Source organism: Herpailurus yagouaroundi, unplaced genomic scaffold, assembly GCF_014898765.1.
Source record: "Herpailurus yagouaroundi ecotype Mexico unplaced genomic scaffold, PumYag 162, whole genome shotgun sequence".
Lineage (NCBI taxonomy): Eukaryota > Metazoa > Chordata > Mammalia > Carnivora > Felidae > Herpailurus > Herpailurus yagouaroundi.
The window spans coordinates 25,800,936-25,819,655 of NW_024412403.1; the positions used below are offsets into that span (position 1 = coordinate 25,800,936).

Sequence of the window (18,720 nt, forward strand, 5' to 3'; positions counted from 1 at the left end):
CAAGTGTAATAAGGTGATAACTGTAGAGAATTTCAAAGACCCCTTACATGAATTAAATACAAATCATTTGATGAAGGCTGACTTTTTCCTCTTATATCATCTTTTGCTTTACAGAAATGGCAGCATTATAGTTATATTTGACCTTTTCTTTGCCCAGTGGGTGTCAGATGAAAATGTAAAAGAAGAACTGATTCAAGGCATTGAAGCAAATAAATCCAGCCAACTGGTCACTTTCCATATTGATTTAAACAGCATTGATATCACAGGTATCTGTGAACATTATTTGATTTCTTTGAATCATTAAGCTATGAAATTAAAATTCTAGCTATATACCAGGGAAGCAGTGGGATCGTCCTTGACTTTAGGAACATGTCTTATTGCCTGAGGTAACACATTTACATGAGAAATGTGAAATATGGAGAAATCATATTTGAAGAAAAATACCAGTGAGGAAAAGTTTGTAAAATATCAAAAAGGTTCTGAAAATATTGGCATACATAAATGTTTGTGGGTCACATCACATTCTTGGCATTTGTCAAGTACACCCTAACTTTCTAGGAACCCTCTGATAGTAAGAAACACTCATTACTTTCGGATAGAGTCATAGATGTTATTAAATTACGAAGTCACATGTCAAGCCCACTCTAATTAAGAACTTACAAGGAGAGGAAAAAACATAGAGAGCTCAATGAGTTTGATTCATCCCAATTATTTATTAATAAAAAATAAAGCTTCATTTTTAAAATAAGTAATTTTAATTTTTTTAGTGTTTATTTATTTTTGAAACAGAGAGAGCACAAGTGGGGGAGGGGCAGAGGGAGAGGGAGACACAGATTCCCAAGCAGGCTCCAGGCTCTGAGCTGTCAGCACAGAGCCCAATGCAGAGCTTGAACCCATGATCCGCGAGATCATGACCTAAGCTGAGGTCTGACACTTAACTGATTGAGCAATCCAGGTGTCCCTAAAATAAGTAATTTTAAAATAAAAATAAATCAAAGGGGAAGAGATATAAGGCATTAAAAATAATAGTAGGACAATAATGTCTATCAACACCTAGGTTATTCTAAATTTTCCATTCTAATTATCCTCCATCTAATTCAGTTCAACAAACATTTACATATATCTTCATTTTGTTTGAAAACAATACTACTAATTTACCAGATCTATCCAGGTCCACCATCCCTTACCTGTAAACCTTGGAGTCAGGTAAGTTCCGGAATTGGGAAATTTTGGGACTTCAGAAAGTTAACCAGTATATAAATACCCACATCAAGTGGAATAAAGACAAAATTTAAATAGCCTAACACCAGTTGAAGCAGTTTTGCTATAGAATGAGATCAGTCAATACAGGTTTGTCTCTAAATCAAATATATAAAAACATGCAGAAGTTCTTTGTCTTGTTTTTGATTTTGTAATACTAGATATGAAAGTTGCTTCTCCTTACAGTATTGGCTCATCAAGCATAGTTTTCTCATTCATTGAGTCTCCTCCTGTATCCTGCTGTTTAGGGAGAAGACAACTAATGCTCTTAAGAGCTTCCTCTACCGATGGCTTGGTTCCCTCTGGCGCAAAAGCTGGAGCAGGGACGTTGTGGATCTTTGTCTGATTCAGTTGAGCTAAAAACTACTACTATGAGTTAGAATAGGTGATTTATCTATGAGACATTTAATCTTTACATTAATCTTTTACATCGTGTCTTTACTAACCCTCACTTTACAGACGAGAAGACAAAAACAGATAATTTTGATAAATAACCTTAAATTACATAGGTATTTAGAGTTAGATGGAAGATTCTGACCCAGCTGATCTGACCCCAATGTCTGTGCTCTTAACCATTATGCTAGTTTGTTTACAATGTTTTTTTAATGTTTATTTATTTATATTATGATAGAGAGAGAGCATGAGCAGAGGAGGGGCAGAGAGAGAGAGGGAGAGAGAGAGAATCCCAACCAGGCTTCACTCTCAGCTCGGATCCCAAATCGGGGCTCTATCTCACAACCATGAGATCATGACCTGACCCAAAATCAAGAATCGGATGCTCAAATGACTGAGCCTCCTGGGCAGCCCTGTTTACGATGGTTTTATCTTTGAACAGCATTGACTGATACTTTCTCAATAGTCACTTTCTTCTAGAAAGTTGGGTTCTTACTATCTTTAGTTGAATATGCATCAGTTTCTGAAAGTCTCTTCTGGCAAATGTTTTAACAGATATGCTGAAACTTATTTTCATGACTCCCTACAGTTGGGCTATTTATGGGTGGTTTTTAAAAATATTTATTTATTCAATAAAAGTATATCTTCGAGTTATCTGAAATTAATATCATAGATGCAATAAACTATATCATCAACTCAAGAATATGCTCCACACATAAAAGTTACATTTAATTTGTTGAACTCTGTTAGCACATATTTATGAACATGATAGCAAGGTTAATTTTAGATATTTAAGTTTAATGAGTTTAATATTTACTTGTATCATGTGAATTTTTTAATTTATTACATTTAAAATTGGTTGAAATTTTTATAAATATCTGGAATTTTGTATAGTTTACAGCCAAATCAAATCATAAAAAATTAAAATATTAAATTATTTATGAAAAAATCTTATAAATCTTGTTTTGTTGTCTTCATCAATCTACCAAAAATTGTTTATGGAGCTGCTATAGATCTTGTAGGAATGAGACAATGCAAAAATGAAGAAATACTGGAATAAATAACCTAGTCAGTAGAAAAGAATATACCTCATAACATACTTATCTTAAATACAGTTTTAAATAAAAACAAATTGACCAGATGGGAGTTTTTCATAAGGAATGCTTTGGTTTCCTTTATACTGTACATAGTTGTCATTATGTTTTTAAAACTATTAAATATTTTAAAAAGTGAATAAAACAGCTAGTTTTTATCTTTTGTGTGAAAAGTACTTTTTATTTAAATAAGACTTGGTTCTCAGTAGATATTATTATGTGCAAGATTATTTTGACATCTTCCATATATTTCAGTGAAAAACTACTGATTCTAATTTTGACATGTTCTGGTGTGCAATGTTATATTAGCTGTCTTAAATATGTTATCCTATATAACTATGATGAATAGATATCTTTTTTTTAATATGAAATTTATTGTCAAATTGATTTCCATACAACAGCCAGTGCTCATCCCAACAGGTGCCCTCCTCAATGCCTATCACCCACTTTCCCCTCCCTCCCACCCCCCATCAACCCTCAGTTTATTCTCAGTTTTTAAGAGTCTCTTATGGTTTGGCTCCCTCCCTTTCTTTTTTTTCCCTTCCCCTCCCCCATGGTCATTGGTTAAGTTTCTCAGGATCCACATAAGAGTGAAAACATATGGTACCTGTCTTTCTCTGTATAACTTATTTCACTTAGCTTAACACTCTCCACTTCCATCCACGTTGCTACAAAAGGCCATATTTCATCCTTTCTCATTGCCAAGTAGTATTCCATTGTGTATAAGATGCTCAACGTCACTCCTCATCAGGGAAATACAAATCAAAACCACACTGAGATATGACCTCATGTCAGTCAGAGTGGCTAAAATGAACAAATTCAGGAGACCATAGATGCTGGAGAAGATGTGGAGAAACAGGAACCCTCTTGCACTGTTGGTGGGAATGCAAACTGGTGCAGCCGCTCTGGAAAACAGTGTGGATGTTTCTCAAAAAATTAAAAATAGATCTAGATATCTTTCTTAAATGAGTAAAACAAAGCAAACTTTTTGCATAGGTAAATTTTATATACAGCACATACAGATTCTGGAAATTCATCAAATGTATCACAATCAAATAATAATAGAAACATCCAGCATAAGATAGGATAAAATGGGAACTCTATAGGATCAGCTGTCCTTTGAACAATATTCAAACTGCATTCACTGTTTTGTAATATATTTCTACTATAATCCCAAACTTCAAATCAACTTTGCTTTATTCCAGCATCTTTGGAGAATTTCTCTACAGTAATTCCTGCCACAACTTCAGGTAAGTACTAATGGCATTTTTTTAAATGTAACTTGGGGGTGTCTAGGTGGCTCAGTTGGTTAAGCATTGGACTTCAGCTCAGGTCATGATCTCAAAGTCTGTGAGTTTGAGCCCCACATTGAGCTCCGTGCTGACAGAACAGAGCCTGCTTGGAATTCTCTCTTTCTTTGCCCTTCTCATGCTCTTTCTCTCAAAAATAAATAAATAAACAAACAAAGAAAATTATATACACACACACACACATATACACACACACACATATATATACACACATGTATGCATATATTGGTGGTCATCAAGCTCCATGACATTAGAAAAGGTTATTTTTAATAGCCCTTTCTAAGACGTTTATTCTTCATATTAAGAAGTGTACATTTGGTTAACAACAATATAGTTCATAATATTGCAGAGTTCATAATACCTAGTTACACATACCAAGGGCATGCATCTTTAATTTCAATGTTCCTTTCATATTTTAAACTCTATTTACATATGGTGTATGTATGAGTGTATGTATGTGTGTGTGAGAGTGTGTGTGTATGTATGTGTAGCATTCTAAAATGTGGCTCTAATCTTACAGGCTTGGAGATGAATCCCTAACATTTATAAGATCACTAGGAATAAAGAAAACAGCATGTAAAAGAGAAACAAATGATGACTTTCAGAATATATTGCATTCTTGAGAAAGGAAAATCCAAAGCTTAATGTTACCTTTGCTCTGTTCCAGCATTTTCTTACTCCATCTTTCTAACTATAATTGATTGCTACTGCTCATAAAATTCAGAACTTCACTTTGTCTCACCAAGATCATACCACTATCAAAAGAGTTTGCTTTGAGAAATTGTTAATAATTCTAAAATTAACCTAGCTGATCTTATAATGTAAAATTATTATGTTGTAGAAAAATTATTTAAATCAAATTCAGGAGATTTAAACATCAATCCTGGCTCTGCCAATTACCAGAACCACTGGACACATCTCTTTACCTCTCTGAAAATCTACTGCCCATAAATTGCAGATAATAAAATTGTTCTGAATATTTCAAAGTCATCCCAAATATCAAATTTATACATAAATGATTTTTAAAGTATAAATTGTTATAGAGACTATAAATATATTACTTTCAGTATTATCTATTATCATGACCATTTTTATAATATTTGAAAGATCTACATTTTTTAAGTGTCTTCTTGGGCCAGGTAGTATATTTTACCAGCATTGCCTCATTTATTCCTCAGAATGATCCTTTAGAGGAGTAATATTTTTTTCCACTTAAAAAGAAATAAATAATAAGCAATGTGCCCAGAGTCACATAGCTACTAAGTGTCAAACTGAGGAATTAAAAGCAATTCCTTTGGACCTCAAAGCCCATGGTCTAAGCATATCTCAAGCTTCTGCTTCACATAACATCATATTAACCTAGAAAATTTAAGTATAATATCATTAAGATATTAATGAATCCTTGTGTTTGGTTATTGATCATTGAATAACATCTTCTCTACTTAGAAAATAAAAGATGACTTAAAATCTAAATACCTCTGCTCTACAATTCTAAAAACCAATGAAAACATAAAAGACTTATTCTTGGATCCAGATACAAATGACATTTTCTTAATAGATAATCGTAATTCACAGTAACTTTAAAAACTCTCAGGTTAAATATTAAACACAGAGAATACACAATAAATTCTTAATAATCAGCTTAAAAAGGTAATAATTATCTTAACACCATTTCTTTTTATAGGCAGGCTAACAACCGGCCGTCCTCTGGCAACTCCAGGTCAGTTTAAGTCATTTTATTTATACCTTTTTAAAAAGTTTTTACTTGTTGTATTTTAGGCTCTTGAGAATTCTCTGCTAACACAGCAGTTAATGTTACTCTTATTTTATGAATAATAAAATTGCGGCATAAAAGCGTGCAGCTTTAGCCTAAGATTTCACCAAAAGTGAGCAATAATTTAAGGCTTATGCTTGGATTATCTGACCTCACGCTAGTCCTCCATTAGAACTCTGGTTATTATCTGACACTAAGAATGCCACCAATAGGATCAAAATGCTTTCTAGAGGGATGTAGGTTTCATCAGATGTGAGGGATTTTTCTTCTTTGATTATTCTGTCTCCATACAAAGTAGAAATGCTAGCTCTCTCAACACAATCCAGGTTGCCAAACCAACACCAAAATAACTTTAGGTTCATTCATTCAACACATTTTCAGTAAGTGGCTATCTTGTGCTAACTCTGAATATGTACCTTTGATGTGCCCATTTATCTGCATTCCTGGTAATTGTCTACTGTGTCTATTTGTCAACTAAAGTGCCTTCTCAGGTCCCAACTTAATCTTCATGTTGAATGGCCTGGGTGTGTCCCTTACCTTTCAGATAAACTCCAAAAAGGAAATATTGTACATATCTTCAGCTCCTAAGGTAATACTGTCATTTTTATGTCATTAGAATTCATATCAAATGTTATATACATGCAAAGAAAGAATATTTGTAAAACTATAAATGCCCTTTTGAGTAAGACTTAATAATTGTTGAGTAAACTTGTTGACATGATGTTTGAAAAGCAAAGCAATACATGAATCATTAATCAAAATCCTTTATGAGCCAATCCATCACACCTCAAAATCCACAGAGATTGTTTACAGTAGGAAAAGGCTGCCTGGAGTTGTATTTAGGTGTGAACCCATAGAGCAATACAGCTTACTAAAATATAAAGTTGTTCTTTATCACACAATCTCTTTTCCAATGTGGAAGACTATTTACAGCATTTAAAACAACCTTACAATACACTTTCAAACAAATGCTTTTAGGATTGATAATGGTTAATTCCTTTAGCCTAAAAATAAGCTGAAAAAGTAAATTTAGTATATTTTGAGAAATATCTTTCTTTGTATTTTTTTAAAAAAAATTTTTTAACATTTACTCATTTTTGAGAGAGAGAGAGCATGAGCAGGTGAGTGGCAAAGAGAGAAAAAAGGGAGACACAAAACTCAAAGCAGTCTCCAGGCTCCTAGCTGTCAGCACAGAGCCCAACGAGGGGCCCGAACCCACAAACTGCAAGATCATGACCTGAGCCGAAGTTGGACACCCAACCGACTGAGCCACCCAGGCACCCCTGAGAAATATCTTTCTAAAACTTTGAAAGTCAGCAACAAATAACCAAATTTATGCCAGTTTTCTATTTGCCTATTGGTTTACTGAGTGATTCCTATAAACCATAGTATGAGGACATCTTAGGTGTTTTAAAATGCCTTAAAAGAAATGTGTGGAAAAAAATCCATGTTAGAGCAAGAAAGCCTTGGACTTAATGTAAGTGTTTCTCCCCTCCTATCCTGAGGACAAACTTGTCAAAAATACAAGAAGAGGTTGAACTCTGTGATCAGTTTTCTCCGTCCAGAGGAGATGGTGAACGGGGGACACAAAGATCATAGGAGTGATACTTCCCTCATACCCTTCTTTCCTGGGAAGTGAAGCAAAAATCTCCTTTCCCACATGTAAGCTACAGGGATGGGATCAATATACATTTAGTCCTATCTTTCACACTTTAGGCATTGGATATTTAAAATGAAGACCAAAAAAAAAAAACAGCATACAATCATTGAAAAGGCATAGCCAAGTCCATCATTGACTAATTGCACCAATCACTATATGTGGTGTTCAACAAGCTACCTAGTCTTTATTTTTTTTAATTTTAGACTAACATACATATCTGAGAGAACAATCATGAGAATTAAAAGAGAGATAACACCGATAACACCGCACTGTCTCAATTCATGACTGATGCAAAGTTAGATTCCTTCTCCCTTTCCCCTTCTGAGTTAAACAGGAAAAAAAAAAAGAGTTGCAATACTTTTTTTAGAAATATTTCAAAAACTAAACTAAGGTTAAAACAAGATCATTGTACCTGGTAATGTTCATTTAATCTGATATTTTATTTGACTAAAAGAACTCCATTTCCAAAGCTTTCTTATTATTGGAAACTGTATCGAATTACTTTAATCAATCCTCAAAGAATCATACTAAGGTAAGGAAGTGGGAACATCTTATATTCCCTTTTTTACTGGATCCATGAGTCCCCAGTCATCCATTCCATTTGTGCCTCTCATACAGCGAGATGCTATCGATTTATAGAGGGAACGAGGCAATTACACTTGAAAACCACAGTTTCCAAGCAGTAATTTATTATGAATATGCCTTTCAGGGATGTTAAGTTTATTCTCATCTTTATGTGCCTGGAAGACAGAGTTTGAGAAAAATCAACAAATGCATGCATCATATACCTGGCATTAGTGCTATTATAAATTCTGCCAAAGAGAATTTTTGTATGATAGCGAGTACAAAGTCCATGAGGATTATGTCCTATTGTTCAACTGCCTTTGTTGCCAATTACTGTAAAGTTTTATTAACCCATTTGGAACACTGGAGGAGGAAGATGGGAACTGGGATTGAATTCCACTGATTGATTTCTTGGCTGCTACAGCCAAGAGGGGCTGTTCTGGGCGATTGTTCAAATGCTTGAAGGATTTCTAGAATATAGCTTGTTCTAGTCTTTTGTTGCTTACTACGTAGGCAATGATTGCAGAAAAACAAAAGTTTCACTATTTTGGACTTTCTCAGTTTCATACAAAATGCAATCTTGCTCCAATACTACTATGTGGAGGGGATTGGGGATTGGAAGAAAAGAATTGGCTGATTTAGTAAAGAACATTAAATTGGGTCAAGAGAAGCTAAGGTAGAATTACACTCTTCAGTTGAATTTCCCAAGGACTAAGACACAGGGACTTTATCCAACACCAAATGGAATTTTAAGTATTTTTCTTTCTCTGCATTTGAGAGAACAGCATGTATATTGCTAAGCACACTGCTAAAACATCCCTTTGCATATGACACCAGAACTGTTAAAGTATTTTTCCACTGTAATTTTATTTGGATTGACCAGCCATGGTCTTGCTAAAAAGATGAAATTAGTTATATCGAAGTTGATAAGAATTTCTGTAAGGGGATATCTATTTTGCCAATACAGTGTAGAGAAATAAACTTAGTCTCTAAAGGCAGGCATACATGGATTCAGACTCCACTTTCACTGCTAAGTGTGTTATAAGGGACTTGGGCTGAACTTGTCTCAAACAGTTTTGTCCACCAAGAATTATTATCTCCATTTAAGTAACAGGAAAAATAAAAATCCAAGATTTCCAAAACATGATTTAAAAATTATTATCTTGTAGGTAACACTCCTTGTAACTGGTTTGAAAAACAAAATAAATGGATTTCTGTCTTCTTATCCTCTACCTGCCTAGTACAGGGCCTGCACAAAGTAAGCACAGGAGATTCCTCACCACAAATCACTGAAAATTGTTGTGGCTTTGGATCATTCTGGAGTTACCACATTCGGTTTATACTGAATCCTTCATGGTACAAATATAAATGGACAATCAAAACCTTCCATTTGCAGAATCCTAAATAATACTAATTAATAGGTAGGTTCTTACAAAATGCCAAAAGAAAAATAGTATGCCAATGATAAAATACCATATAGATATGAAAATGCATGCACACTTTTTTTGCCCACTCAAGATAAGAGTAATTAATATTCAGGTAATTTGTTCACCTTCTAGTAAACAGAGCCAATTATTATTCTCTCTGTGCACATTTCTTTAAATATAGTTATTTGCGGGGCGCCTGGGTGGCACAGTCGGTTAAGTGTCCGACTTCAGCCAGGTCACGATCTCGCGGTCCGTGAGTTCGAGCCCCGCGTCGGGCTCTGGGCTGATGGCTCAGAGCCTGGAGCCTGTTTCCGATTCTGTGTCTCCCTCTCTCTCTGCCCGTTCCCCGTTCATGCTCTGTCTCTCTCTGTCCCAAAAATAAATAAACGTTGGAAAAAAAATTTAAATATAGTTATTTAACTCCTTTCCTAGAAATTCCCTATTGAGAAGTACAGTACAGAGTTCTTAGAAGAGAAACACCAGAGCAAAATATTGTGAAATGAAATGGCAAACAAAGTAGTACACAAATTGAAGAACTCTAGTTTTAAGAATGGAAGGTCATTTTTAAAAACTGGCTAATTTCTGTGAAAGTTAATGTTGTAGTGAATCGTTTTGTTGGAAATTATCATCATATATGTGTATACAAGGAGATGAAAGAAAGACAGAACACAAGGTAAAAATACAATCTGATAAAATCTCCAAATGTTCCATCCTTATGTAACAATTATATTTATATTTTCTATATCGGTTTTGATATGAAGAACTTCTCTTTCTTCATGGACAAAGGCAGCTGAAAGGTGCTTGTGAAACAGTCTGGGAAAATAGAGTACAACCCAAACTAGAGTACCTAATATTTCCACCTTCAAATCAAAATACTTCAAATTAGAATCATTTTCTAATCCCCCCAGGGGTTCCTCTTATTACCGTGGTGACTAATGACCATGAATAATTCAATGGGCCACTCCAAAAGTGTCCTTTTTTCCACCTCTCCAGTCAGGAGCACATCTAATCACCAAAATTCATCTATTACACTTGTAAAATAGCAATTGTACTCTCCTCTACCAGGGCCAAGTTGCTACCCTTATCCACTAGTAGGAGCTCGTCAGAGTTCCAATCCTTAACCACTTTCACCTTGACCATAAAAACAGCTTCTCAGTTGGCCTCCTTACTCTACTTGATTTTCCACTTGGTCCCAGGGTTGCCTTAATGACACATGGACTGACTATACCACACATATGCAAAAAATTTCAGAAAAAATATTTCCGTCATTTAACAAAAATTAAAGAAAACTCTTTTAGACTTGACACCAAACTCCCTTCCTGCCATGGCCTTCACAAATATCGAGATAAGTTTAGACTTACCTGTGTTCCATATATTGATGTGTTTTGTCACATCACCATGTATGCATTCCATATTTCCCTCTCCCTGGTACATTTCTAAGAATCCTTTAAAACCTAGTTTATATGAAGATGTTTTCAGTTTCTGACTCAAAAGGAAAATAATTGCCTAACCCTTGGTGCTTCCATTGCACTTTTTTATACCTCTTTAAAAAAAAAAAAAGTTAATGAACTAGTTTTTCACTAAAGTCCAAGCTTCGTGAGAATAGAGGCTATGTCTTAGTCATCCTTTTATCTCCATTCCTTAAAAATTTTTGAACTAAATAAATAAACAATAAATACTTGTGTAGTGAATAAATGATCATTAATAAGATCAAAAGATCCCAATTGTTATCACTTGCAAGTGTGGCTTTGATGCTCAATCTATAGAGTTCAGTAAGCCACAGACAGACATGTGAATCATCATGAAGTTCCCATGAGAAGCATTAGGACAGACAAAATTATACATCTTCTTAGCTGTATTCCTCAATTGCTCCTTTAAATGCTAAATACTTAGAATTCTATTAACTACTGTTAAAATTATATATAGATTTCCTAGAATAATGCTTTTTTGTTATTTAGCAAGCATTTATGGAATAGTATCAATGCTATGCCTTTCTTAGATTAGGGATTCAATGACTAAGGACTCTTATGTAAGTATCTCATGTATATCAACAGTTGTAATATGCTTTTGGGCTTATTCAATACCCTGTTTACCATTTTTTTATTCCCTTAAATGGGGGTGCTCTGTCCTTTACAATGGCTGTGATCTTTATCATGTCCTGTTTTAGATGTTAGGTGATCGACCATGAATTTCCCACTGGTTTATATTCATTTTAATTAGAGCCAATTACAAAAGTCTAATTTAGTTGAATATATCCCCAGCAATACTGTCCATAAATGTCCCAAATTAGGTATTACCTTAGTAGATTAATTGACACATGCACTTTCATTTTCTCAATTAATTTTGTGGAACACAAGGAGAAATTTCAGAATCAAATATATTTTTAAAACCCAGCAGATGGCAGTGCAGTGCAGAATATTCCATTTTTAAGTATCGCACTTAATTTTTCCAAGTTAATTTCTAGAAGTAAAATGTGTTTCTTGATCCATGCCTGCATGTAGGCATATGGAAGAGGAGCAGGTGAAGCACAAGACAGGCTGAGGATAGCAAATGGATCGGATTCTGGTCAGAGAATGGCATAGAATTCTTCAGGGCAATGTTTGTATCTTTCCCACTAAGAATCTCTGACTCAAGAAGCAAAGAAATACTGAATGGAAATAGCGATTGGGTTTATTCATTTCTCAATGTAGCTATGTACCAGGAATTTTAAGTGTTTTATTCTACTATAAAATGGCCATCACCAACAAATTTTGTTCTGCAGAATGTAAACGTTACTTCAGCCCCCATATTTTCAAATAATAAGTTTATAAGTAAATGAAGTGGTTACTGGATACTGCAGATAATGTGAAAAACATTCCAACAAATTGCCCCACAGAACACGTATAAACAATCGTAGGAGGTGTAATCATTAGGAGCTAAATGTCCAAACTATAGTATTAATTTATCAAGGTTAAAATCAAGAAATTAAACATTCATATTCAACATCTATGAAGGAATATATATCTTCTTTTCCAAATTTAAAATTCTAAGCTTCTTTTACAAATGACTAATTAATTAAATGAAATGAATATTTACTTTGGAAATTGAAATACATGCTCTGAGTAAAGACCTAAATGACAAAAAAATACGTAATAAATATCCAAACGTTGTACATATGGTTGGCAACTAAATGTACTATGCAAGAAATTTACAAATTCAATCTTTTTTTTCTAAAGGAAATGTCTCAATAGAATGCCTGCCTGGTTCTAGTCCTTGTGCTGATGCTCTAAAGTGCATAGCAAATGATTTATTTTGTGATGGAGAAATTAACTGTCCAGATGGCTCTGATGAAGACAATGACACTTGTGGTAAGTAATGTCCCCCACATTTTCTCACCCCACTGCTTTTTCATCCTCCCTCACTGTGTACACACAAACACATATCCCTCAGTTACCAGAAACTACTGGAGAAAGAGATATTCCAATACACGTGATTAAATTTAATACAAAATCTAAAAAAATAATTATATTCATATTTTCCTAATCTATTTTATGCAATATTAGACACTGATTAAGTGGAATTCTATTTGATGTTTATGGACACAATGCTGTGATTAATGTCTGTCATAAATGAGGGAAGGGAATGTCATTGTTTCTCATCCTTTAATAAACTACTCCAAACTATTATGAATTTGGATGCACTTTCATGTTTTTTTAGCATTACACCATAATATCAATCTTTTTTTGTGTGTGTGATTTCAATGGCTTCTAACTCAGTAATTGCTGCTCCTTAATTTTGATTGTTGCTTTTATTTGATCTTTGACATGGAGACAAGTAAGAAAAAATGTACTTGAGTTGTAGTTCTATGAATAATAGAAACAGTTATGAATAAGATCTTGTCTTATGAATAAAACATCCATGTTTTATATGTAAACTTTGGCATCTGTTTTAAGTGTTGTTGTTATTATTATTATTATTATTATTATACACTTAAGTAGTACTTACTATATGCCAAGCATGACTCTAAGTGATTTAAACATATTTACTTTTTGACTTATTTCATTTGATAGTTGTGCAGCATATATATGAAAGATTATCACATAACTACAAATATAGATTGATAAGCAAGGTGAAGAATTATAGGAACAATTCTAATTTATAATTTTTTCTTAAACAATTAAACAGAAAGCATGAATTGAACACATCTGTGTTGTGGTTTATAATCAGTCTTAAAATTGACCATGAGCACAATTAGTTCCTGAAATGTACAAAGGTTGTAGTTACAACTTTCTACACTTGCTCTTCTTTTATTTGTTGCATTTTGTGCTTCTTGTATGACATTAATTGAAGATGAGTGCTCCAAAAGCAACCAAAGCTTAAAAAGTTACCTATCCACTCGGTACTCACTTTAAAAGACAGGCAGTTGGCCTGTTTTCCAGGAGCGACTCAAAAAAAAGGCAACTTGACTAAAGAGGCTTCTACTAAGCAATCCCAATTCAAATGTTCTTTGATAAAATTCAAACCTTCAAAGTTTAACTACATACTTTGAAGTGCACTCAGAGCATATTGGAAGAAAGTGCAGGCTACAGAATATTTTTTAATCTATTTTATATAACTAAGTTACTCAAAGAAGAAGAAAGCAACATTCTTTTTTTGCTATGGTTTCCAGGCAGTTTCCAAAAGCTTTTCAGGGAGAATATGATACAAGTGTGCCATCATGAGGTAACAAAGGTGATGTTTCTTAATATTTCAAAAAGAATAATGAATGCCAAAGTTAGACACATAGCTTTAAGCCTATATAATGATAATTGATAAACTTAAGTAGAGGGAAATATGTAAGATGAGTTCAATAATCAGAAAATGTACTACGCCTATTATTATTTGGTCTTCAATGTCATGGAGTTAATAATGTTCATGGTAAAGTAATGTCAGTGCATCTCCAAAAATAACCGTGGAAGTATCATGTTAGTGTAACAATTTGTCCTAAAATAAGTTACAAGGTCATGAATTCTTTTTTCCAAGTCACTATAAATTAATGGCATGAGCCTTGGCATTAGAACTGAATTAATTCTTTACCATCCATGTCACTAACTTTCTTAAGTCTCTAGATGCTCATTTTTCATTTTTATTGGCTCTCTTCGCTATTTGATTTTTAAAATTAGCATTATATTTATCTTGGAAAACAAATTTAAAGCCTTTGTGGAATAAATGTGGACTAATCAATCAGTGAATCTATCCTTATCCAGCTAGGATTCAGGCCTATACGTTTTGTTCATCATTCATCCTTAATGATGGTGAGCCCAAAAGCCTAGTGCACTTCACCTCAGCACCAACCTGATCATCTAATAGCATAATTTCTATGTGAAAGCTTGTGTCCATCAATCTACATTCCCAAAAAATTAATTTAAGAGAATTCTCTATGAAATTGACCCTTGTGCACTCTCTCTCTCTTTCTTTTTTCTCCATACTAATTCCAGTATGTGTTATTAATAGAGTCACATTAATGTTGACTTCCTCACATAGCTTCCTTTTTTAGTCTTTAGTTATTTAGGTCTTATGCAACTTATAGCTGACTGTAGCTGAACCAAGAGTTTTTAAAATTGTTTTTCTCTTCTGATTAGAATGGCATCAGCAGGAAAGTTCGCTTTTTAGCTGACCTATGAGAAGGAAAGATGCTGACTCACAGCCTTTAGACCAATGTTCAGACCTATTTGGAAGTTGTCAACCGTCTCTATAGATTGTTTGCATGCCTCTGTATGTGTGCACAATAGACCTCGGTGGATGGGCATAGATCATGTTTGTTTTATATATCCTGGAGAGTTCAGTGCCCTATGCAAGCGCACAACTAGTAAATATTCAGCCAGCAGAGGGAGCTCTCAGTAGGTTCTGAGAGCATAACTTTCAGGAATCCCCTCCCATTACAGGCACCTTTCATAGAGCTCAGTAAATGCCTGATATTATTTGACAAGCTCATTTATCTCCCACTCAGGATTTTTTTTTCATGCTGCACCGTAAAGCACTATGCAGTCTAAAAAGTCATAATCCTGAACGCCAGTTATCATACTTATCCATGGCTGGGTTAGATCTATTTTGCTGAAAGGCTATCCCCCTTCATTGTCTTGTGTAATATTAGGTTCTCCAGAAACATCCTGAAATTAAATGAAAGAATGTATGAGAAGGCCCCTAGAACAAGTCGACACCTTGAAATAATAATATTTTGGCATTCTGAACATTTCTATTATAAGTACCTCAATACTATCGTGGTTTTTGGTTGTTTTTTTTTTTTTAATGCTTTCAGAATATGCTTCTTAAGAATACTCTTAACAGTCACATGCAAGAATTCATCAATGACCCTTTAGACCAGAACTGGATGTGCATAATGCCCATTCCTACTGAAAGTCAGCAAATTCATAGCACACTGGAAAAATTGATCATATTTCTAAGGATAGGCTAAGTACTATGGTAAACAATCTTTGCAATTTAAGATAGTAACAGTTTATTTATCACATCCTGATCCAAGGGGCTGCCCTCTGTGTAGGCATCCAGGAAACCAGTTCCTTTCTCATCCCCTCTGTCTCTTGTCCTCCCCTGGATCCTTTGCAACCCACTGACAGACAAGGAAGACTGTCTCAGAAGATCTTTTTAGGAATCACATCTGGAAATAAACATAATGAGTTCCACAACAGTTTCATGGCCAGGATCTGTCACATGGCCCATTATTGGAAGTGCAGCCTAGTGATGGACCCAGAAGGGACTGAAAAAGGGTGTGACAAACCTACAACTATCCTGCCACCAGGGACATAACTCAGGTTGTTGGAAAACTTTGAATTTTGTTGTACAACACAGAGCTGCTGATCCACCTCCCAAAAGTGTAGTGAATGGGTGTGCAGAAGTGAAGAATTCCTAAAATGTTTCCAGATTTGCGAGTTGGTTTTATAAATTCTTAAGCCAGTCCTGTTTTGTTCCATTTTCCTTCTATCTTTTTTGCTTCTTTCTATTTGTCATAGAATTCTATTGGATGTGCCCTATTTTAATTTTAAGAACAGTGAAAATGATGGAATTTTTTTTAAAATCCTGTTTCTTCTCTTATTTACAGTTCTGCACACACATGCCCCCCCTTTTAAGTTCAAAGAGTAAATGATAACATCACCATAGCTGTATATATTGAGGTATCAGGTAGTATACCCCTGTATGCTCAGGAGTAAGAATGCCTGGCTTTGAATTGTCACTAATAATCTGGGAAAACTTTTGCCAGTTACTTAACCCCTCTGTGCCTCACTTTTCCCACCCATAACTTTGTAAGGTTGTTGTGAAGATCACATTAATACATACATAACACCTTTACAATAGTGGCTGGCACATAGCAAATACTCCATCAATTATAGCAGTTACATTTTAGGACTGTCAAGATTGATTTCTCATCAAATATAAACTATTTAAAATAACAGTGGACTTGCTTGCACTGCCTGTAATCTTGAAGTCCATATGCTTTTTTGACAAAGTGATTGGAAGGCTCCATATATCACCTAAAATATAAGCAGGCACTATTTTCACTTTTCTAGTCATTGAAGCTAAGGGATTAATTGTCCCATTTATTTGGCATGGTTTGCAGAGAGTTGAGGGTGAATGAGAGGTTTCCTTTTACAACTAGAAAATTACTTAAATCTGCATTAAATAATCAGATATTTTGCTGTTTATTTTCAAATCATACAAATTATCCATAATCATCTTTATTTGCTCCAGTAAGAATTACACATAAGGAGATTCAGTTCTCTCAACAAGTCACAGTACTCTGCATTTCCTTTCCCAGATCTCCGAAGATTTTTCAGTGCTTAATGCTTCTATCTTAGATTATCTTTTCAATTCTCCAAGTTTTTTGCTTATTTGTTGTTTTGTTTTTTGTCTTCAGCTGGGAGTCAGGTTATCAAGTTATAATCCAATGCAATTAATTCCTAGCTCATTGTTTTTAAACAGACTGAGTCTTACAATTTACAATCTTACACTCTTACAATCATAAAGTGATTTCTTATGCTTTTAAAAAAATACCAAAAATAGCAAAAAGCCAACCAAAAGCAAGAGAGTTCTGCCAAGATTTCTATATGCTGTTTAATTTGTCAATTTTTTCCTTTGTCCATATAAAATATTTGTTGTCCTATAATAGCTTGTATTTAATTACTTGACAGAAATGTTGTATAATGTTACAATGAGATTTTCCACCCATTAGCTTATTCTAAGTCTCACGTTCTAAGAGCAGCAATTTAATTTTAGTAATTTTTTTTAATCTCCCTATCCTCCATTCTTCTGGCCTATAAGGAATTAACAACCTACCAAGAGAAAAAGGACACATTCTAGGAGTAATTATTTTAAAATGTAGTATCAAGAGTAGTAAGTAAAAAGTATATAGAAAATAATCTAAGAAAAATTAAAGATTGTGAAAAAATGGCTTTTATTTTTTAACACATAGTATGCATTGTAACTGTAAGGGGAACACAAAAATTAGTGAGCTATGGTTCCTGGTTTATGCCTTCAGTAAGATTTTAAACTAGCTGGAAATGATTCAGATATAAGTTAAAGACAACGAATAACACGAGACATCAAAGAGAGTATATGAAGTAAATATGCTACAAGAATTAAAAGAGGAAAATGAGTAGTCATGAAATGCAGAAGACATATTCAGGAATATTGAATGACAATATTGAGATAGCAAATTCATACAAAAGAAGCAAGAAGTTTAAAAGATGGGTGGAATAGATCAGATGGATGGAATTTGCTACAGGCCACTGGCACCACATATATCATTTGCCTGGCCATATTGTGATCATTTTCAGGAGGACATAGCACAGAATGCATATATTTAAAATTCACCCTCCCTCCAATTTAATCAGGAACAGAAGACCAAAAAATAGTAGCTATTTGTCTAAATTAGGAGTTTATAATTCAAATATATTTATTTCCTTAAAAATGTGAAAAAATAGGGGCACCTGGGTGGCTCAGTTGGTTAAGTGTCCTACTTGGGCTCAGGTCATGATCTTGCAGTTTGGGAGTTCGAGTCCCACATCAGGATCTGTGCTAACAGCTCAGAACATGAAGCCTGCTTCGGATTCTGTGTCTCTCCTCTCTCTGCCTCTCCTATGCACTGCTCTGTCTCTCTCTATCTCTCAATAATAAATAAACATTAAATAAATTTTTTGAAAGGTACTCACTTTAAAAAAAAATGTGACAGGGGCGCCTGGGTGGCGCAGTCGGTTAAGCGTCCGAC

At 34.3% G+C, this 18,720-nt stretch overlaps 1 protein-coding gene across 1 annotated transcript in view; it reads left to right on the top strand.

Moving 5' to 3' along the window:
• TMPRSS15 (transmembrane serine protease 15) overlaps positions 1-18,720 on the top strand; it is a 121,780-nt gene that overhangs the window by 14,491 nt on the left and 88,569 nt on the right. The window contains exons 4-5 of the mRNA XM_040485015.1: positions 115-266; positions 12,698-12,829. Of these exons, the coding sequence (XP_040340949.1) occupies positions 115-266; positions 12,698-12,829 (284 nt within the window). The remainder of the gene's footprint in view (positions 1-114; positions 267-12,697; positions 12,830-18,720) is intronic.